Source organism: Gadus macrocephalus, chromosome 14, assembly GCF_031168955.1.
Source record: "Gadus macrocephalus chromosome 14, ASM3116895v1".
NCBI lineage: Eukaryota > Metazoa > Chordata > Actinopteri > Gadiformes > Gadidae > Gadus > Gadus macrocephalus.
The window spans coordinates 4,303,963-4,326,176 of NC_082395.1; the positions used below are offsets into that span (position 1 = coordinate 4,303,963).

Here is a 22,214-nt window from a genome sequence, read left to right on the forward strand (position 1 = left end):
AAAGAGTCAGGTTGGTTCTGGTGGTTGCAGATCATGTTATAGATGAGATACAACCTTTATTTCATGGTCAACTCAAAGGTCATATGTGCTTCCCCTGTGATACTTCCTCCAAAGGTAGAACCTTATTAAAAGTAGATTTAGACGGATATTCATTTAGACACAGCTGCCCTACCATCATTTTAGATCAGTAAAAATTTTAGTTTCACAGCTTCAATGTTCGTTCTTTCTGTGTGTGTGTTCCCCTCCGTCTCTCCCAGGAGCGTAGACCTAGTTTGTCCACCCACTTTTGGGTACAAACACGTCCTGTCCCTGACGACAGACACAAGCATGTTCAACCAGATCATCTCCAAGCAGCGCATCTCGGCCAACATCGACGTGCCGGAGGGCGGCTTCGACGCCATCATGCAGGCAGCCGTTTGCGGAGTACGACCGGTTTACAAGCCTTTCAGGTGGAGTCCTACCAAAATGGACGCCAGATTTGTCTGATACCACAGTACCAGAGCGGGAAACACGTCCTTCATTCTTGTTGTTAAACTGGCTAAACCACCATCTCTCTTGACAGGACAAGATTGGATGGAGGAACGACTCAATGCGCTTGTTAGTGTTCGCGAGCGACGCAGACTCCCACTTTGGGATGGACAGCAAGCTGGCGGGCATCGTGATCCCCAACGACGGACAGTGTCACCTGGACGAGAACAATGACTACTCCATGTCGGCCATATTGGTGAGGGCAGGACCGGTGTTTATCGTGTCCTTCGGCTCCTTGGAACTCCTGGGAACTTTTATTGAAACATACAGGAATGTACCTTGGTTACGATGCCAAATAGTACTGAAAGGAAAATATCTGCAAGGTTAATCAGCCAATCACATTTCAGGCGAAATGTATTGTTGTAAAAAAAACAATAGGGGTTAACTTGTATGGTTAACTGCGCTGTTTTGCGGATGGTGGATGACAACCACACACAGAATTTGTGTTCCCTTTTCCCACGAACAGGCTGATCCTTGTTCTGATCCTCAACACCTGTTTGGTTTCTGCTGTCATGATGAAATGTCTTCTTGTTCTGCGCTCTTCAGGAATACCCCACCCTGGGTCAGCTGATTGATAAGCTGGTGGAGAACAACATCCTGCTGATATTCGCTGTGACAGAGAATCAGAAACACAACTACGAGGTGTGTAATTGACCGTCCCTTCTGATTGGTCGAACTCCCGTAGGTGCGGCATCTCATTGGTTGGAGATCTCACGGCTTTTGCGTCTCATTTCTTTGATGTTGGTTTGGGGGAAGGCTCAGCCAATGGGGGTGAGTCATGCAGGACTGAAATGAAGAAGAAGTACAGTCGCCGTCGGGGGTTCATTATCAGTAAGCTGAACACATTTTTGATTCATTGAGCACGCTCCGCGGACCTGTTGAAACACGCCTCTGTCCCTGGTCCATGCCTTTCTCCTCCCAAAGACTTGTTGACGGGCTCCACGGCTGTAACAGTGGACCTACTGTCGACTGTGTGTCCGTTAATGTGTGTTTGCGTGTTTTCGTGTGTGTGTGTGTGTATGTGTTTGTACACATGTGTGTCTGTGATATTGTGTCAGTGTTTGTGTGCGTGTGTGTGTGTGTGTTTGTGTGTTTGTGTGTACGTGCGTCAATGTTTGTGTGTTTTCCGTGTGTGTGTGTGTTTGTGTAATGAGGGTTGTGCGATTGTGTGCGTGTTTGTGTACTGAGAGATGTGCGATTGTGAGTATCTGTGTGCATGTATGTGCTTTTGTCTGCGTTTACAGTTTGTGTGCATGCACGTGTTTGTGAGATTATCTACGTGTTCATTTGTCCGATGAGGGGATGTGTGTGTATATGTATGTGTGTGTGTGTGTGTGTGTGTGTGTGTGTGTGTGTGTGTGTGTGTGTGTGTGTGTGTGTGTGTGTGTGTGTGTGTGTGTGTGTGTGTGTGTGTGTGTGTGTGTGTGTGTGTGTGTGTGTGTGTGTGTGGTGCGTATTTATGTGTGTTGCTGTTGTTTTTCAGAACTATGCTAATCTGATACCGGGTGCCACGGTGGGGGTCCTGGCATCTGACTCCCGGAACATCCTGGAGCTCATCATCACGGCGTACAAAGTAAACACGACTTTATTAACAACACAAAGCGAGCCTCCTCGTGGATCCCGAACAGCAATAAACACAGTGCACGGTCAGACTTTGGTCCTCCGCATTGTTTGGAACCCTAGTCAGTTCATCATTAGCCAAGCAAGTTCGTTTTTACGCCAGGAAGGAGTCTCTGAGGGGCTGGTGTTGTTTCACTGCCACACAGGAACAAGAAACACAGACAAGATCCCATCAGCCTTTATATTAAACAGCATGAGCTCTATAAAACGCAATATCACTGCACATGAGTCACATGCAGTGATGTATTGAAAGTTTCAATGGAAAATAAATTCCTTCCACGTGAGTTAAAGTAGTTTGAACAGGCGAGTGCCTTGGATTCGCGTTAGCGTCTTGGATGAGGTTAAAGGTTTTGCGGTTGTAAAAGAAGTGTGCGTTTGTGAAGAGCTTTTTAGGCAGTTTTGGGAGAAATGCTTTGAGGTTTTGTTCATTGCAGAATAATTTTGACCTTGAAGGTTTACAGTTTGTCATATTGTAGCATCACCAATATATTGTCAGCGATGATCTTCTATCCTAACACTACCATGAAAGCCCTCCTCTTTGCTCTCCTACGGGTTTGTTGCTTTGTTCTCGTCTGTGTGTTATTCTGACATACTCTCCCGCTTTCCCTATTTCATACACTTCCCCTGGTTTTCCCTGGCCCTCCCTTTACCTTGTGATGGTAACAAGCCTGAACACGCTAGCATTGTTTCATCTCCTGGCTCTTGCTCTGATTCTCTCCTTCTTCTCTCTCTCTCTCTCTCTCTCTCTCTCTCTCTCTCTCTCTCTCTCTCTCTCTCTCTCTCTCTCTCTCTCTCTCTCTCTCTCTCTCTCCTCTCTCTCTCTCTCTCTCCCACTACAATGAACAATAATAATTGTCATGGTGAAATACATGTTTACTACACCGAATCAGATTTCACGAAATTGTCGAAAATCTTGTTCTCAATTACTGACATATTGTGCCGTGTTATCCTCGTTAAACTATTAAATAGCAAACACATTAGTTCGTATTCATTGCACCTTCTGAATATTCCTCCTTGTTTGTTGGACTGCACAAAGAAAACCAGAGCTTCGTCTGAGTGAGTCAGTTAGTCAGTGGAACACAGACACAGTTATCCATTCATCTGTTGGTCGGGCACCTGACTTCCAGACAAACTGTTAATCACAACTGCGCTGCCTCCACTCGGTCGGGTCAGACACACCTGGCTCTGACTCAGTAAATCGTGGGAGGTAAAATATGGGATCAGACAGGGGAAAGAACCGGTCAAAGGTCATGTCCTTATGTCCTTAGGTTAGGAACTCACCCTCATCATTACTACACTACCCTGCCCCAATCAATCGAGATGTCACTTAACGGTACATTTACAAAGCATTGGGTCATTAAGTTAGCGTTCTGCTTTGTAACTGTATCCTCCCACTAACAGATTGCTTCAGACCTGTTAATGTCTGCGTTGAGAAGCATGAAGGAAATAAAGAAGAGCATTTTAGGTTTTCTTAGCACTTTGACCACGATCACACAAAAAAATGCATTTAGTATTGTGTTATGAGAATTGAGGGTGTGCTTTCAGATAGGAGTGGCAGGATCTGTTAGGGGTCAGGTCTAGAGACATCTGGTGGACAGGTGGAGAATGGAAACTCAATAAAAAAAAGAATGTAGTCAGACTCGTAGTTGTTATAAACACTATCATCACTATAAAGCACAATCCCGTTTAAACCACTGCATCCAGCATTGTAGGTTTTGCAGACACTATGATCAGTATGAAACGCTGTCACATTTAGAAGCCTACATTGTGACACCCCCTGCCCCTCTTCCTCCAGGATCTGCGCTCAGAGATAGAGCTGGAGGTGCTGGGAGACACCGAGGAGCTCCAGATGGCCTTCACCTCCATCTGCCCCGATGGGAGTATCTACCCCGGTCTCAAACGCTGCGCCAGCATCAAGGCTGGGGACACGGTCAGCCACTGTTCCCTCTAAGAACAATCCCCTTGAATCAGTCACCTTTATTGAACTCTTTATCTCCTAAACATGAGTCCACAACTTTTCACACTTTCCAGAGTTTACTGCTCTCTAAAAGGGATGCCTTGTTTGAACATGCTAGTGATCAAGTCACATCAGTGCAGGTCTCAATAAGTCGGCCTTAAACGATCAAAACAGAAGTCTGACTATTGGTTTAACCACAAAACAGAAGTTTTACCCTTTATCCAATACTTTTTGAGGTCCCCCTCAGCCATAGTTCCCAGTAAATGACTGGGATAACATAGCAGGCACCTTGATTACACTACTCACACATGCAGATATGTTCAGGAACATTTCTTTCTTGTACCAGCTTCCGCTGCAGATTTCCCAATCCCTGTTCCCATTCACTCATGACCCCATGCAGGACATTTTCTGGAACATTGCTGGAACAGACTGCATTCATGAATGAGGCTTTACACTGCATTGAGGATTCTCGGTAGAACACGGCGACCTCCTAGATTAGCCATGGCCAATGCAGCTTTCCCTCAGCTTCCCTCCACTTGAAATCCCAAGTGTTCCCAAGCTTCGTGCGGCGGTCCCCTGAACTCCCGGTGTTCGGTGTGTCACCCCTCAGGTGGTGTTCAACGTCTCCGTGGAGCTGACCTCCTGCCTGCCCGCCCCGGGGCGCTTCCTCCTGAGGCCCGTGGGCTACCAGGACGGGCTGGTGGTGGACCTCAGCTCCCTGTGCTCCTGCCACTGCCCACCAGCGGGTCCCCTCCTCAACACCACCAGCGCCCACGCCTCCAGCGCCACCACCACCACCCCCCCCGCCGGCCTGTGCCACGAGGGCCAGGGCTCCCCGGAGTGCGGCGTGTGCGTGTGCCAGCCGGGCTTCGTGGGGTCGCAGTGCGAGTGCAGCGAGGAGGAGGAGGCGGTCACCGGGGGCAACGGGGCTGGTTGCCGGGCGACCGAGGACGAGGGGGCCGAGTCTTGCAGCGGCCAGGGGGAGTGCTTCTGCGGGCGATGCGTGTGCCACGCCTCCAGCTTCGGCCGGGTCTACGGCCGCTTCTGCGAGTGCGACGACTACTCGTGCGGTCGGTTCCGCGGCGAGCTCTGTGGAGGTGGGTTTGCGTGTTTGTTTGTGTGTGTGTTTGTGTGTGTGTGTGTGTGTGTGTGTGTGTGTGTGTGTGTGTGTGTGTGTGTGTGTGTGTGTGTGTGTGGTGGAGAGACGGCGCGAGAAGCATGTCATTTGCGGAAAACCTCTGTATTTTATTACTGTTTGGTGTAATTATGTTTTGTTTGAACAGATACTTAAGAGTATTACACGTTGATGTGTATAATAGTGTGTGTGTGTGTGTGTGTGTGTGTGTGTGTGTGTGTGTGTGTGTGTGTGTGTGTATATGAATGTGTATGTGTGTGTTTATATTTGTCTGCATGAGTGTGCCTGGTTTTGTGTGTATGCCTGTATGTATGCGTATATCTGTGTGTGTGCATATGTATATGTGTGTGTGTGTGTGTGTGTGTGTGTATATATATATATATTTGTGTGTGTGTGTGTGTATATATATATATGTGTGTGTGTGTGTGTGTGTGTGTGTGTGTGTGTGTGTGTGTGTGTGTGTGTGTGTGTGTGTGTGTGTGTGTGTGTGTGTGTGTGTGTGTGTGTGTGCGCGTCCAGGCCACGGCCAGTGTGACTGCGGTCAGTGCGTGTGTGACAGCGGCTGGCTGGGGGAGTACTGCAACTGCAGCAGCAGCACGGAGGTGTGCGTGTCCCAGGACGGGACGTCCTGCAGCGGCCGGGGGCGCTGCGACTGCGGCCAGTGTGTGTGCTCCGTCCCGGGGGCTTCAGGGAAGCTGTGTGAGAAGTGCCCCACCTGTGGAGACACCTGCACCTCAGCCAGGTAGCCACGCCCTCCACACCACCTGGGTTACCCCCAGGTGTTCATCACTGTTGCCCCCAGGTGTTCATCACTGTTGCCCCCAGGTGTAAACTGTTACCCCCAGATGTTCATCACTGTTGCCCCCAGGTGTTCATCACTGTTACCCCCAGGTGTAAACTGTTACCCCCAGGTGTTCATCACTGTTACCCCCAGGTGTAAACTGTTTGCCCCAGGTGTAAACTGTTACCCCCAGGTGTAAACTGTCTCCCCCAGGTGTAAACCGTTACCCCCCAGGTGTTCATGTTCACTGTTACCCTCTTGACGTACTCGAACACTCGGTAGTAGCTACTTTGTTTGTTTAATCGTAACCAATCCACAACTAATTGAGCATACTTACAGAATACATATTACCGATTAATATTACTGAATAGGAATCTTTCAGGAATAACGGTTTCCTAAATCCAGCAGTGAACCATGGCCGGTTTCAGGAAGCTGTCCTTGGTTAAGTTAAGGGAACACAAAGTTGTCTTCTAGGCACGGCGGCTCCACAAACTAGAACCAAACTACAGTGGCCTCAACTCTAACCACCATTGTCTGAGGACGTGCCAAACTAGCCACGAGGCTTGCCTTATGCAAATATGTTTGCTGGTGATGTCAATAATGAGAAAGCTACATAGATCCCTAAAGGTGAGGAGGAATTTCCAAAAGCATATTATGACCCCTTTAACATTATCGAACCATTGCAAGCCAATCAGCACTCAAGTAGAGCTGGATAGTCTAATCAGTGGTTAAGGTTTACTCCAAGCCCGAGGGCAAATCCTTAATCAAGATGGCCTAACCCCTACTGCTCCTTTATGCCATGTACTGGAAATCATGTAAGTCCATTTGAATAAAAGTGTGTGATATATAGTAGAGAAATTCTGATCTCCTGTGGGTATTTAAATCTATAACTATCTAGTCATTTAGCCGTTTATCTAAAGTGACTTACAGTGAGTTTCATGTCATTAAGAAACCAGTAGCGGTTAGGGGGAGTACCTCGTTCAAGTATGCCTACAGGTAAGGCTTCGACCCCACACCCACTACACTAATTTCACCTGTCTGATATGGTATGAGAGTCCTGAGAGCATCACAGACCTCGCTCTCCTCTTTCCTGCGTTTCTTTCTTCCCTCTTTCGATTCCGTGATATCCCATTCCAGGTCCCTTGTTCTTCTTTGTCTCCGCCGTCTTTCTTCACGAGTGACATCAAAAGATAACTAATGGCCCCCAACACAAAGCATGGAGCTTTCCTTTCTGCCGTGCGGTGGGGCTGTCAGGGCTGTCAGCCCCCTCCGGGCTGGGGGGGGGTGTGTAAGGGTTAATGGCAGTGAGTGGCGAGGCCTTGGGAACCTGCTGATAACAGGGCGTCTGATTCCCTGACATCCACCTGGGATGGAACAGTCCCCCGGAGCACAGGCCAAAAACACAGGCTGGAGACGTCGGCCACAGCAGCACTCGCAGCCAAGAGGAGTCTCGTGGGATAAGATTTACCTCCTGGAATTTAGATTATTTTCGCAGAATAATGGAGCAGAAGTGTCCTTGAAAACAGCGACATAAAACAAATGTCCTCGTATCGGGCCCCTCGCAATCTTTGTTTTCTAACAAGTTCTGCAGAGTTATGTTCGGATACTTTTGTGCATTACCTTTGAGTTGCTGGGAAACATCAATGTGTGTAGACACAGTGTGTGAGTTTTGTAACAAGTTTGAAATGTGAATAACTCAGAAACATTTCTTATGTGAGGGCTCTCACATAAGTCTCGCCGTGACATCACATGCTCTCTCTCTTTGCATGAACTATGTTGGGTTCATATATAGACACACCGTCTGAGGTTGTGTGTGTGTGTGTGTGTGTGTGTGTGTGTGTGTGTGTGTGTGTGTGTGTGTGTGTGTGTGTGTGTGTGTGTGTGTGTGTGTGTGTGTGTGTTTCCTCAGGGCATGTGTAGAGTGCCACCTACAAACCAAGGACAGCCTGGATCTGTGTGTGCAAAGGTGCACCGTCCCCAAGATCAGCATCAACACCTCCACAGGTGAGCGTCTTCCAGGAATCCCGTCCGACAAACCAACAGCCTTCAGCCAGTACAAAACAGAACAAAAGAGAGCACGCTCTCTGAATTGATGCACCTGTATCCCTTAAACATGTTAGATGAACGTAGTTCATCTGTAGTGTTAGGTTTGAGTTTTGGATTCTAAGGAATGGATTGAGTCAGTGTGTGAATTACCACAGTCAATGATCAGATGTGTGTGTTATAAAAACACTTTTCAAGGGCTGAACTGGGACAAAGAACAGTCCCTGTTGGAAGGTAAGATTGGTGCGAAACGTTTTGCTCTGTGTTAATTGATTCAATGCTTTACATTACCCGAGCTTCCTGTTTAAAGACCCCCCCCCTAACCCAGCTTCCTAAATGGGGGTCCGGCTCCCCTGGCTCAGCTGCTCCCCCATGGTCCCCCTTAGTTAACACCCTGGCTTATGTGTAGTTAAGATCAAGATTTGGTTTTAGGGTTAGAGACCGAATGCGGAAACTTAAGTTCTGGGACATTAAGGTTAGAGTTTGGTGATGGGTTGTGCTGCGGTTAAGGCTTTGAAATGTGTAAGGTAAGGGTAGGGATGTGCTAGAGTCGGTATGGTCAAGGTAGGGAGTTTAGCTGTGGTGAGAAGGAGGGTTAGTACCGGAGGGCAACGACGTGAAGTGCCATCAGGAAAGTCCATCCGGCTGCACTCCAGACAGAAGGCCAACCGTGCCCTTTGAGGCACGGCCGCACAATGAGAACACATTGTGTGAACCTTGTCGTACAGACAGTGCTATTGTCGGGTAAGACGATAGGCCTGGATATGGGGTACATCCTGGCTGCTGTTGTGATCCTGGTTACATGCAAGCTGAGAGGGAGATCCGCTTATCAAAGACCATGTTTAAGCTTCATGTTGGAAACACAATGGTGTTGGGTACTACTCCCTCAGACATACCCAGACACACGCATGGGAGACATTCACACATACGCATTCACACACACACACACACACACACACACACACACACACATGCATGAGCCGATACACACAACCAGAACCACGCACACACAGGGACAGACAATGTGTGCACAAATACACAACCCTCAACACAAGGACACACAAAAGGATACACACGCGCACAAAAAACATGCATACACACACACACACACACACCTTTGATATGGAAATCAGACTGATGTCAAAGTGGAGGCAAGCGGATCGAGTTGCACTCCGGGTACGGCATGCAGCGCGGTGCTCACTCGGGTCCTCATGTTTCCAGAGCTGGACCAGAGGCACGCCACCCTGTGCACCCTGAAGACCGACAGCGACTGCTTCATCTCCTTCAGCATCGTGATGGGAGAGCTGGGCACCAGCGCACACAACCTGCACATCTACGGTGAGTACAAGTAGATGGAGATGGGTATATATATATATATATATATATATATAGAGAGAGAGAGAGAGAGAGAGAGAGAGAGAGAGAGAGAGAGAGAGAGAGAGAGAGAGAGAGAGAGAGAGAGAGAGAGAGAGAGAGAGAGAGAGAGAGAGAGAGAGAGAGAGAGAGAGACTCTCAACCTGAACATCTATGGTTAGATATCAGTATTGAACATACACAATATACCTATAGTTCACTGTTTTAGATCAATAAATGATATTACTAATAGTTCACTATTATATGAGCTTCATAAACTATAAACCTATAGTTCCCAGTTATACAAAAACTATGACTTAACTATAATATGATATCATATGCTATAATATACATAGCATCATTTAATAATATTATATAATATCAATCAATTCATACAATATCAATTCATATATAATATTATTATTATTTTTTATAATGAAACATCCATGTGATAAGGAGCAGGGGTGGGGCGTTGCTCAGAGAGCCACCTACAGGTAGGCAGCCCACTGCGGGGTTCGAACCCCCAACCCCCTGAGCCAAAACCGTACCCGCGGCCTCCCGCTCCCCAGGCTGCCCTCCATCAGTGTGTGTGTGTGTGTGTGTGTGTGTGTGTGTGTGTGTGTGTGTGTGTGTGTGTGTGTGTGTGTGTGTGTGTGTGTGTGTGTGTGTGTGTGTGTGTGTGTGTGTGTGTGTGTGTGTGTGTGTGTGTGTGTGTGTGTGTGTGTGTGTGTGGCTGAACCGCTCTGCCCCGTCCACAGACTGCCCCGAGCCGCCCAACGTCACCATGATCATCCTGGCCGTGTCCCTGTCCGTCCTGCTGGTGGGCCTGGTGCTGCTGGTGGCCTGGAAGCTGCTGGTCTCCGTCCACGACCGCAAGGAGGTGGCCCGCTTCGAGGCCGAGCGCTCCAACGCCAAGTGGCAGTCGGTGAGGACCGCCGCCACGTGACCCGGGGTCCCGGCTTCCCCCGGTCGACCTCGGAGGCTCGACGGGGTCAGGGGTCATGTGTGCATGTGCTGTTGAGTATGAAGGGCATAGCTGTGTGTGTGTATTTGTTTGTGTGGGTTTATGTGTGTGTGTATTGGTTTGTGTGTTTGTGTGTGTGTGTGTGTATTGGTTTGTGTGTGTGTGTGTGTGTTTGCGTGTGTGTATGTATCTAAAATAAATGAAGAATAATTAATCTCTCTCTCTCTCTCTCTCTCTCAGGGAACCAACCCGTTGTTCCGTAGCTCGACCTCAACGTTTAAAAACGTCACGTACAAGAACACTGGAAGGGACATGAGCATCACGCTAGGTCGATAGTGAACCCGCAACAGCTGCTCTGCACACTACACACACACACACACACACACACACACACACACACACACACACACACTGACCCATACTGCCCCTCCGTCTGCTGCACACATTGGAGATGGCGCGCAAATCTGTGGTTTGAGTGGGAGAGGGAGGAGGGAGGAGGGAGGGGTTAAGAGAGGGAGAGAGAGAGAGAGGGAGAGAGAGAGAGTGATGTATATAAGCAATTATTAAGTGGCACAGTGGCCATGGACGTTAAGACAGTAGTAGCAAACACTGAGAAGAAGAATGGCAGGCTGTAGCTCTGGCTGTAAATTTGCTGTAATATTGGCCTCTGACAAGCTAATTTAAACACTGTATGTTCCTGTTGAACAACCTAGAGAAGAGTGGTCTACTACTGAAAAACTGTTTTGTATTTACGGACTACAAAGCAAGGCTGAGCCTTGACATTTGACTGTTGTGACTCTTAATAATTAAGAGCATTTGAGTTGTGTTTGTGGCACATAATTAATAAAGAATAACTCTACTTTTATCTATTTTATCACCTTCTTTATTTTCAAACTTTGTCCATTTGATTTGGTGAAAGTGCGTGTGTGTTTTGTGTGCTGTCTGTCTGTCTGTCTGTCTGTCTGTCTGTCTGTCTGTCTGTCTGTCTGTCTGTCTGTCTGTCTGTCTGTCTGTCTGTCTGTCTGTCTGCCGATATCGAGAAGTATCTCAACCACAAATCCTAGACGACTATTTCTAAGGCCTGGTGGGAAGATATCTGAGAGGGAGAAGGCATGCGTGTGCATGTTTTCCGTCGGTGCCCCGCGGTGCTGCAGAGAGGGTCGACCCGTCTGCGGGGCTCCGTCATTGGTGACGTCACGGCTCCCTCTAAAGTTACACACTCGGAATATGCGGACGTTTGCGCGTCCCAAGAAGTTGTGTCTCTTCTTCTTCTCCCACTCCACTATTTGTCGAAATGCCGATCGCTGGCCGCGGTGAACTTCTGGCCGTGGTAGCTGTTGCTGTGGCGAGTTTGTGCTGTTGCGTGTCGTCCGTGAATTCGGATGAAGATGAGGTTCTGGATAAAGCTTCCCTCGTGGAGTTCTACAGTAAGTTTGGGTTTCAGTCGCAGATTTCATGATGCATGATGCAAATGTTGTTTATGGTTGAGGCTGGAGACGCTGCCTAGCTGCGGCTCCACATAATCGAGCGATTGTGTGGAGACGTGTGTGTGTGTGTGTGCGTCCACTAGAAACAACATTTGCATGCATTACAGTTGCAACTTTTTACTTATTCCCAGAAATGCATCAAACGTTGTGGATGTGGGTGACATGCTCTGCCTGCGCCTCAACACAATCGAGCGATTGTTTTGAGACGCGGTCAGAGCCTGTCACCCACATTCACAACGTTTGATGTGTCTCTGGCAATAAGTGAGAAGTTAATTGGCTAAACTAAATATCGGTGTCGCGCATTTTTCAGCATGCATCTTAGGATCATCATGCATCATCACTATCGGACAAAAGCGGAGTGCACTGCTTTATCCAAATGTTGATTAATGCTGTTTTGATCCACACTACTTACCTCATAGAGCCAATAGAGCCGACACACAAACACAAGTACTCACAAGTTAAATGGGGGTGGCCATTGTATATACACAATGTATGTACATTTAATGTGGAGGCCCATCATATATTTACTGTGACCTTAATCATGTTGTTAACCCTGACGACTTCCCCTTCTCCTTCCCCTGTTATACTGGGGATAACAGGGTTCAGGACAACCCCTCTTAGGTCAGGTCAGCATACACGCCATTGTATTGTTTGTATATCTAGTTACAACATAGTTATATGTTTCACTTCAAAAGGCATCAGTGCCTGGCTATACCACAGGAAACTAGGCACCACAATTTTATTCTGTATTCTGTCAGATTTGGTTTTAAAGGCACACATTAGAAGACACCTGACCTAAGCCCTTGAACTTCACACAACAACTATTCATGCAACCAGATGACGTCACTAAAAAAGTGACCTCTACTTTGCTGATGGGATACGGAAAGGGAAGATTCAAATCTAAAACTCTAGTCTTTCTGCCATGATTACTTAAACAATTAACGGTCGTCAAGGTTACCATACATCGATTAATCAGTGTCTAAAAGTAAAGATGAAACACAGTTTTTCCACAGTTATTGACCTGCTACTGCACTGAAACAAGGATTACCAATAAAAAATAAAATTGAACCTCTCGATGCAGGTATCTCTTTTCATTCTAAAATGCTCCGTTCTCTTACCTCACATTGCTAAACTTTCTCTCTCCCTCTCTCTCCCCCTCTCTCTCTCCCTTTCTCTCTCTCTCTCCCTCTCCCTCTCCCTCTCCCTCTCCCTCTCCCTCTCCCTCTCCCTCTCCCTCTCCCTCTCTCTCTCTCTCTCTCTCTCTCTCTCTCTCTCTCTCTCTCTCTCTTCTCTCTCTCTCTCCCCCTCTCTCTCTCCCTTTCTCTCTCTCTCTCTCCCTCTCCCTCTCCCCTCTCTCTCTCTCTCTCTCTCTCTCTCTCTCTCTCTCTCTCTCTCTCTCTCTCTCTCTCTCTCTCCCCCTCTCCCTCTCTCTCTCTCTCTCTCCCCCTCTCTCTCTCTCTCTCTCTCTCTCTCCCCCCCTCTCTCTCTCTCTCTCTCTCTCTCTCTCCCTCTCCCTCTCCCTCTCCCTCTCTCCATCTCCCCATCTGCTTTCCCCTGCGTCATCCTTTTGTTGACATCTCTTTCCTTTCGTTTTGTCTAAACGCCGTCCCCCTCCACCACCACCTCCTCCACCACCCTCTCTCCTCTGTCTCCCCCCCCCTCCCCCCCAGAGAGGGGCGTGTTCGTGCTGGAGAGCGGGCCCCTGAAGCGCTGCGTGGCGGCCGACCGCTCCAACCTGGTGCTGGAGGACTGCGGGCGGCTCACGCGCCGCTCGCTCTGGGCCTGGATGTCCCGCCACCGGCTGTACAACCTGGGCACCAGCGCCTGCCTGGGCCTCAACCTCACGGACGCCACCCAGCCGCTGGGCCTGTTCGAGTGCGACACGCCGCTGCGCACCGTCTTCTGGCGCTGCAACGGGGCCTCGCTGTACGGCGCCTCCCAGATGAAGCTGGCGGTGATGGGCCGCCTGGTGGTGGCGTCCCGGAAGTCGTACCACGCCTGGCGCCGGCTGGGCACCGAGGCCGAGGGCCCGTGCTCGGTGCCGTACGAAGGTACGCCGCGCGTTTGGTCTTGAGGGTCTTTGGGGGAGCGGCGAGCATGCTATGCTTTTGCGCCATTTTGTTTCGGTTTCGGTTTTATCTATTTGTTTTCTGTTTGGGTTTTGATTTTGCATTTTCTATCTTATTTGCGTGACTAGGTGGATGTTTTTGTGTTCAGACCTTGTGAGTTAATGACTAACGTATAACACCCACTGACTTTGACTTTGACCGCATGGTTTCTGTTAGCCTGGCACCGCCCACCTCCCTACTTCCGCTCAATTTTCATTTCACTTCGGTACTTGGTCTGGGTCTGCTTCATATGCATGGGTTCCTAGGAACTTGGAAGCCAGATTTTTGGCGGTCCAATCAGCGAACAGAGGGAGTGGCTGAGAACGATGACGTCTAGGTCGCGCGCCAGTTTTAGTGGTAGTCAGAGGAAGACCAGGAAGACAATGGAGAAGGATACGAGAGAAGCTATTCGGTCTGTTGTGGGATCGCTGCCGAATATCGATCAATTGAAGCCGGAGCAAGAACAAGCTTTGCTGAGTTTTGTTGGTGGCCATGATGTTGTGGCGCTTCTCCCCACCGGGTTCGGGAAATTTTTGATTTTTCAGCTGGCTCCATTAGTGGTGAAGGAGCCGGTCCCGTCGCATGACATACGTCACGACCAAACACTATGCGATTGGTTATGGCAGATCCAGAGTGGCACTGGGCAGATCCAATCATTTTAAAACGTCAACAGACACCCGCCTCCAAGTGAGTGAACGTTTGTCAATTGGGCAGTTCCAGACCTTCTGATCAAATTAAATGAAGTACGATGGTCTGGTAGGACCAGGCTAGGTTTCTGTTCATTGACTTCAGTCTTTATTTGTTGAACATGAAGATGCAGGACAATAAAACGAATAAACAGGACAATAACATTAAGATACCGGACAGTAACATGATGATACAGGATAATAACATGAAGAAATATAACAATGACATCAAGATACAGGATCAATAACATTTCAAACCATGACATTGCAGGACAATTATCAATGGGGTGTGCTAATCATACGAAACAAGGAAGGGAAGAGTGCAGGGGAGGTTGAAGACAAGTTACACATCAGTCGTGCACACGCCTTCGGTACACGGCCATATGCAATCCTCCCTTGTCTCTGGTCCTCACCTGTGTGCAGTCTTCATTTGTCTGTGGCTCTCACTTGTATGCAATCCGTCCTTGTCTATGGCTCGCCCTTTTACTGCGGTCCTCATTAGACCGTTATTCTGCCCGCAGACGTCCACACGCTGCTGGGGAACGGCCAGGGCATGCCCTGTGCCTTCCCCTTCAAGTACAACAACCGCTGGTACTCTGAGTGCACCTCGGAGGGCCGGGAAGACAACCACCCCTGGTGTGCCACAACCCCCCGCTACGACCAGGACGAGAGGTGGGGCTTCTGCCCCATACTAGGTATATACAACGCAGACATGCACGTACACACACACACACACACGTGCATGCACGCACACACACACACGTGCGCGAACATTCACACACACGCACACACACACACACAAACACAGGTGTATGTACACACATACATGTGTACATAAACATACTTGCACGCACATGCACACGCGCAAACTTTATTGCCACAGTGTCATCTTCGTGCTCATCATCATCAGTGATATCAGCGTCATCATCAGCATCATGAGTGATGTCGCCATCGTGCTCAACGTGACCACAATCGTTGTCATCAGCGTAGTCATCGGCATGACCTTTAATGGCTTGAAAGCTGTCTTCCGTTGAGCAGATTCAAAACGCTCATTCATTTTTCATCTGAAGTGGCAGTGGGATGCTGCTTCAATTCATCCCCAATCAGGTCCATATCTTTAATGTTTGCTTCTAAGACTGCAACCTCAGTGTCTAAAGCCAAGTCTCGTTCTTCCTTTTCTAATTAAAATCTCTTTGCTAGAACAGCTGCAAGTGCAAGTGATTCAGCTTTCTCAGATCCTTCTTGTCTATGGATGGAGGAACCAGTTACTGCTTTTAGCAATCACAGACACATTTTCAACTTCCTTATTTTCTATCCATCCTGTCAGTTCTCTTACAAAGGCTATTTGATGAGTTTGTCTTGGTAGATACCAGTGCATATGATCACAATGATCATATGCATGATGCAATGATAGATAGCAGGTGTAAATATTGTGAAATTAAAACTTTTTTTTACTTAATTTATTTACTTTTATTCACTTACATTTTTTGGCTGCTGCACACACACACACACACACACACACACACACACACACACACACACACACACACACACACACACACACACACACACACACGCACACACACTCATCTAACCTTTTTCCCATCACGTGCTCTCCGACCGGACAGACTCCAGCTGTGAGACGTTCTGGGAGTCGAACCAGGAGCTGCAGGCCTGCTACCAGTTCAACCTGTACACCATCGTGACCTGGAGCCAGGCCCGGGCCTCCTGTCGGGCGCAGCGCGGAGACCTGCTCAGCATCACCAGCCTGGCGGAACACCAGTACATCAGAGGTAGGTTCACCACACACCGCACACACCTGGGGGTACAAAGTACACCTGGGAGGACCCACTTCATACACCTGGGAGTACACAGTATACTTGGTGGTTTACACCACATACACCTGGTAGTACACAGTACACCTGGTAGTGCACAGTACACATGGTGGTGCACAGTACACCTGGTAGTACACAGTACACCCGGTAGTACACAGTTCACCTGTTAGTATACAGTACACCTTTTGGTATGAGGTACATCCACCTGGTAGTAGAGAGTAGACCTGGTAGCAGGCGGTTTGGGTGATGTGTTGGGGAGTCCTGGAGCCTGCTGTGTGTGTTCTGTATCAGAGCGCCTGGCGGACGTCGGGGTCATGGTGTGGATCGGACTGAACCATCTGACGGAGGGACGGGGGTGGCAGTGGTCCGATGGAGCACCTCTGGCCCTGGTCAACTTCACCACTGGTACCCTTCATTCATTTATTACTTTATGATATCACTGGTCCACCCTGTTTTGAATTAATTTATATCAATTCATATATAGTATATATACAGTATAATGATAGTCATGCAGTAAATTTATAGATTTGCAGTATAGTGATAGTAATGCAGCAGTATAGTGATAGTAGTGCAGCAGTATAGTGATAGTAGTGCAGCAGTATAGTGATAGTAGTGCAGTATAGTGATAGTAGTGCAGCAGTATAGTGATAGTAGTGCAGTATAGTGATAGTAGTGCAGCAGTATAGTGATAGTAGTGCAGCAGTATAGTGATAGTAGTGCAGTATAGTGATAGTAGTGCAGCAGTATAGTGATAGTAGTGCAGTATAGTGATAGTAGTGCAGTATAGTGATAGTAGTGCAGTATAGTGATAGTAGTGCAGTATAGTGATAGTAGTGCAGTATAGTGATAGTAGTGCAGCAGTATAGTGATAGTAGTGCAGCAGTATAGTGATAGTAGTGCAGCAGTATAGTGATAGTAGTCCAGTATAGTGATAGTAGTGCAGCAGTATAGTGATAGTAGTCCAGTATAGTGATAGTAGTGCAGTATAGTGATAGTAGTGCAGTATAGTGATAGTAGTGCAGCAGTATAGTGATAGTAGTGCAGTATAGTGATAGTAGTGCAGCAGTATAGTGATAGTAGTGCAGTATAGTGATAGTAGTGCAGTATAGTGATATTAGTGCAGTATAGTGATAGTAGTGCAGTATAGTGATAGTAGTGCAGCAGTATAGTGATAGTAGTGCAGTATAGTGATAGTAGTGCAGCAGTATAGTGATAGTAGTCCAGTATAGTGATAGTAGTGCAGCAGTATAGTGATAGTAGCAGTATAGTGATAGTAGTGCAGTATAGTGATAGTAGTGCAGTATAGTGATAGTAGTGCAGTATAGTGATAGTAGTGCAGTATAGTGATAGTAGTGCAGTATAGTGATAGTAGTGCAGTATAGTGATAGTAGTGCAGCAGTATAGTGATAGTAGTGCAGTATAGTGATAGTAGTGCAGTATAGTGATAGTAGTGCAGCAGTATAGTGATAGTAGTGCAGTATAGTGATAGTAGTGCAGTATAGTGATAGTAGTGCAGTATAGTGATAGTAGTGCAGCAGTATAGTGATAGTAGTGCAGTATAGTGATATTAGTGCAGTATAGTGATAGTAGTGCAGTATAGTGATAGTAGTGCAGTATAGTGATAGTAGTGCAGTATAGTGATAGTAGTGCAGTATAGTGATAGTAGTGCAGTATAGTGATAGTAGTGCAGTATAGTGATAGTAGTGCAGTATAGTGATAGTAGTGCAGTATAGTGATATTAGTGCAGTATAGTGATAGTAGTGCAGTATAGTGATAGTAGTGCAGTATAGTGATAGTAGTGCAGTATAGTGATATTAGTGCAGTATAGTGATAGTAGTGCAGTATAGTGATAGTAGTGCAGTATAGTGATAGTAGTGCAGTATAGTGATATTAGTGCAGTATAGTGATAGTAGTGCAGTATAGTGATAGTAGTGCAGTATAGTGATAGTAGTGCAGTATAGTGATAGTAGTGCAGTATAGTGATATTAGTGCAGTATAGTGATAGTAGTGCAGTATAGTGATAGTAGTGCAGTATAGTGATAGTAGTGCAGTATAGTGATATTAGTGCAGTATAGTGATAGTAGTGCAGTATAGTGATAGTAGTGCAGCAGTATAGTGATAGTAGTGCAGTATAGTGATAGTAGTGCAGCAGTATAGTGATAGTAGTCCAGTATAGTGATAGTAGTGCAGCAGTATAGTGATAGTAGCAGTATAGTGATAGTAGTGCAGTATAGTGATAGTAGTGCAGTATAGTGATAGTAGTGCAGTATAGTGATAGTAGTGCAGCAGTATAGTGATAGTAGTGCAGCAGTATAGTGATAGTAGTCCAGTATAGTGATAGTAGTGCAGTATAGTGATAGTAGTGCAGTATAGTGATAGTAGTGCAGCAGTATAGTGATAGTAGTCCAGTATAGTGATAGTAGTGCAGTATAGTGATAGTAGTGCAGTATAGTGATAGTAGTGCAGCAGTATAGTGATAGTAGTGCAGTATAGTGATAGTAGTGCAGCAGTATAGTGATAGTAGTGCAGTATAGTGATAGTAGTGCAGCAGTATAGTGATAGTAGTGCAGTATAGTGATAGTAGTGCAGTATAGTGATAGTAGTGCAGTATAGTGATAGTAGTGCAGCAGTATAGTGATAGTAGTGCAGTATAGTGATATTAGTGCAGTATAGTGATAGTAGTGCAGTATAGTGATAGTAGTGCAGCAGTATAGTGATAGTAGTGCAGTATAGTGATAGTAGCAGTATAGTGATAGTAGTGCAGTATAGTGATAGTAGTGCAGTATAGTGATAGTAGTGCAGTATAGTGATAGTAGTGCAGTATAGTGATAGTAGTGCAGTATAGTGATAGTAGTGCAGTATAGTGATAGTAGTGCAGTATAGTGATAGTAGTGCAGTATAGTGATAGTAGTGCAGCAGTATAGTGATAGTAGTGCAGCAGTATAGTGATAGTAGTGCAGCAGTATAGTGATAGTAGTCCAGTATAGTGATAGTAGTGCAGCAGTATAGTGATAGTAGTCCAGTATAGTGATAGTAGTGCAGTATAGTGATAGTAGTGCAGTATAGTGATAGTAGTGCAGCAGTATAGTGATAGTAGTGCAGTATAGTGATAGTAGCAGTATAGTGATAGTAGTGCAGTATAGTGATAGTAGTGCAGTATAGTGATAGTAGTGCAGTATAGTGATTAGGGCCCGACCGATTTATCGGCCTGCCGATTTAATCGGCCGATTATAGCCTTTTTGAAAATAATCGGCATCGGCCAAAAAGACGCCGATTACAACCGATTTTTTTTATTATTATTTTTTTATAAATGTTATTGCGATTAGTATCCTGCAGATTGCGCTCCTACTCGCCTTGCTAACTAACAACTTTAGCTGGAGTAAAAAAGAGGAGATTGAATTTTACCGTACAACATGAAAGCACGCTCGCTCAGGCAGCTGCGCGCTCACCTCACCAATGTACACAAGACGTGTTGTTTGAGCATGTTGTGCCTGTTTTTCTTTAGGTCCCAGGCCATGTTAATTTGTTATACTGTAGACTCTAACGGTGAGACCATACTGCTCAGCACGCACGTGTTAGTCACTGCTCACGAGCGCAGCACATTGGGAGTTAGTTATTTATTTTACATTTTACATTGCACTCATTTTTGACTGTAAATGTATTCTAAAACACTCAAAGGTTCTGCATTCAATTCACATATTCGTCAAAAGTGTTTAAAGTATATTTAAGGTATCAAAAACTACGTTTTATATGTTTTTTTTTGTTTTTTGTTTTTTTTAATCGGCCGATTAAATCGTAATCGTAATTTTTCTCTGAAAATAATCGGCATCGGCATCGGCACTCAAAAATCAATATCGGTCGGGCCCTAATAGTGATAGTAGTGCAGTATAGTGATAGTAGTGCAGCAGTATAGTGATAGTAATGCAGCAGTATAGTGATAGTAGTGCAGTATAGTGATAGTAATGCAGTATAGTGATAGTAGTGCAGCAGTATAGTGATAGTAGTGCAGTATAGTGATAGTAGTGCAGCAGTATAGTGATAGTAGTGCAGTATAGTGATAGTAGTGCAGTATAGTGATAGTAGTCCAGTATAGTGATAGTAGTGCAGTATAGTGATAGTAGTGCAGTATAGTGATAGTAGTGCAGTATAGTGATAGTAGTGCAGCAGTATAGTGATAGTAGTGCAGTATAGTGATAGTAGTGCAGTATAGTGATAGTAGTCCAGTATAGTGATAGTAGTGCAGCAGTATAGTGATAGTAGTGCAGTATAGTGATAGTAGTGCAGCAGTATAGTGATAGTAGTGCAGTATAGTGATAGTAGTGCAGCAGTATAGTGATAGTAGTGCAGCAGTATAGTGATAGTAGTGCAGTATAGTGATAGTAGTGCAGTATAGTGATAGTAGTGCAGTATAGTGATAGTAGTGCAGTATAGTGATAGTAGTGCAGTATAGTGATAGTAGTGCAGTATAGTGATAGTAGTGCAGTATAGTGATAGTAGTGCAGTATAGTGATAGTAGTGCAGTATAGTGATAGTAGTGCAGCAGTATAGTGATAGTAGTGCAGTATAGTGATAGTAGTGCAGTATAGTGATAGTAGTGCAGTATAGTGATAGTAGTGCAGCAGTATAGTGATAGTAGTACAGTATAGTGATAGTAGTGCAGCAGTATAGTGATAGTAGTGCAGTATAGTGATAGTAGTGCAGTATAGTGATAGTAGTACAGTATAGTGATAGTAGTGCAGCAGTATAGTGATAGTAGTGCAGTATAGTGATAGTAGTGCAGCAGTATAGTGATAGTAGTGCAGTATAGTGATAGTAGTGCAGTATAGTGATAGTAGTGCAGCAGTATAGTGATAGTAGTGCAGCAGTATAGTGATAGTAGTGCAGCAATATAGTGATAGTAGTGCAGTATAGTGATAGTAGTGCAGCAGTATAGTGATAGTAGTGCAGCAGTATAGTGATAGTAGTGCAGCAATATAGTGATAGTAGTCCAGTATAGTGATAGTAGTGCAGCAGTATAGTGATAGTAGTGCAGTATAGTGATAGTAGTGCAGTATAGTGATAGTAGTGCAGCAGTATAGTGAAAGTAGTGCAGTATAGTGATAGTAGTGCAGTATAGTGATAGTAGTGCAGCAGTATAGTGATAGTAGTGCAGTATAGTGATAGTAGTGCAGTATAGTGATAGTAGTGCAGCAGTATAGTGATAGTAGTGCAGCAGTATAGTGATAGTAGTGCAGCAGTATAGTGATAGTAGTGCAGTATAGTGATAGTAGTGCAGTATAGTGATAGTAGTGCAGTATAGTGATAGTAGTGCAGTATAGTGATAGTAGTGCAGTATAGTGATAGTAGTGCAGTATAGTGATAGTAGTGCAGTATAGTGATAGTAGTGCAGTATAGTGATAGTAGTGCAGCAGTATAGTGATAGTAGTCCAGTATAGTGATAGTAGTGCAGTATAGTGATAGTAATTCAGTGATAGTAATGCAGTGATGGTGGTGCAGCATAGTGAACGTTATAATCTGTGTGTGTGTGTCATAACTGGGTCTGGTGTGCTAGGCGTGTCCGGCAGCCCGCTGCAGGACAACCGACCGTGTGGCGTGTACAACTCAGCGGGCGCCTGGCAGAGCCTGACCTGTGAGTCTGCTCTGCCCTACATCTGTAAGAAGACCCCCAACATAAGCAGGAGGGCGGAGCCACTGGGTGGGGCAACACACACACACAC

The 22,214-nt window shown here is 46.2% G+C and overlaps 2 protein-coding genes across 3 annotated transcripts in view; both read left to right on the forward strand.

Annotated features, from left to right (window-relative positions):
* The window catches only part of itgb6 (integrin, beta 6), a 16,238-nt gene extending 4,994 nt beyond the window's left edge, over positions 1-11,244 (forward strand). Inside the window, exons 6-17 of one of the 2 annotated variants that reach the window (XM_060070813.1) lie at positions 258-423; positions 563-724; positions 1,075-1,170; positions 2,012-2,101; positions 3,944-4,078; positions 4,716-5,202; positions 5,760-5,982; positions 7,931-8,025; positions 9,286-9,402; positions 10,176-10,342; positions 10,622-10,743; positions 10,774-11,244. In XM_060070813.1, coding sequence (XP_059926796.1) covers positions 258-423; positions 563-724; positions 1,075-1,170; positions 2,012-2,101; positions 3,944-4,078; positions 4,716-5,202; positions 5,760-5,982; positions 7,931-8,025; positions 9,286-9,402; positions 10,176-10,342; positions 10,622-10,717 — 1,834 coding nt within the window. In that variant the 3' untranslated portion in view covers positions 10,718-10,743; positions 10,774-11,244. Of the gene's footprint in view, positions 1-257; positions 424-562; positions 725-1,074; positions 1,171-2,011; positions 2,102-3,943; positions 4,079-4,715; positions 5,203-5,759; positions 6,020-6,065; positions 6,621-7,930; positions 8,026-9,285; positions 9,403-10,175; positions 10,343-10,621; positions 10,744-10,773 lie in introns of those variants that run through there. The other variant, XM_060070814.1, reaches the window with a different exon arrangement.
* A 250-nt stretch (positions 11,245-11,494) lies between these two features.
* Positions 11,495-22,214, forward strand: part of ly75 (lymphocyte antigen 75) — a 48,348-nt gene continuing 37,628 nt past the window's right edge. Inside the window, 6 exon segments of the mRNA XM_060071998.1 lie at positions 11,495-11,808; positions 13,539-13,919; positions 15,184-15,357; positions 16,291-16,455; positions 16,789-16,902; positions 22,049-22,192. Coding sequence (XP_059927981.1) covers positions 11,676-11,808; positions 13,539-13,919; positions 15,184-15,357; positions 16,291-16,455; positions 16,789-16,902; positions 22,049-22,192 — 1,111 coding nt within the window. The 5' untranslated portion in view covers positions 11,495-11,675.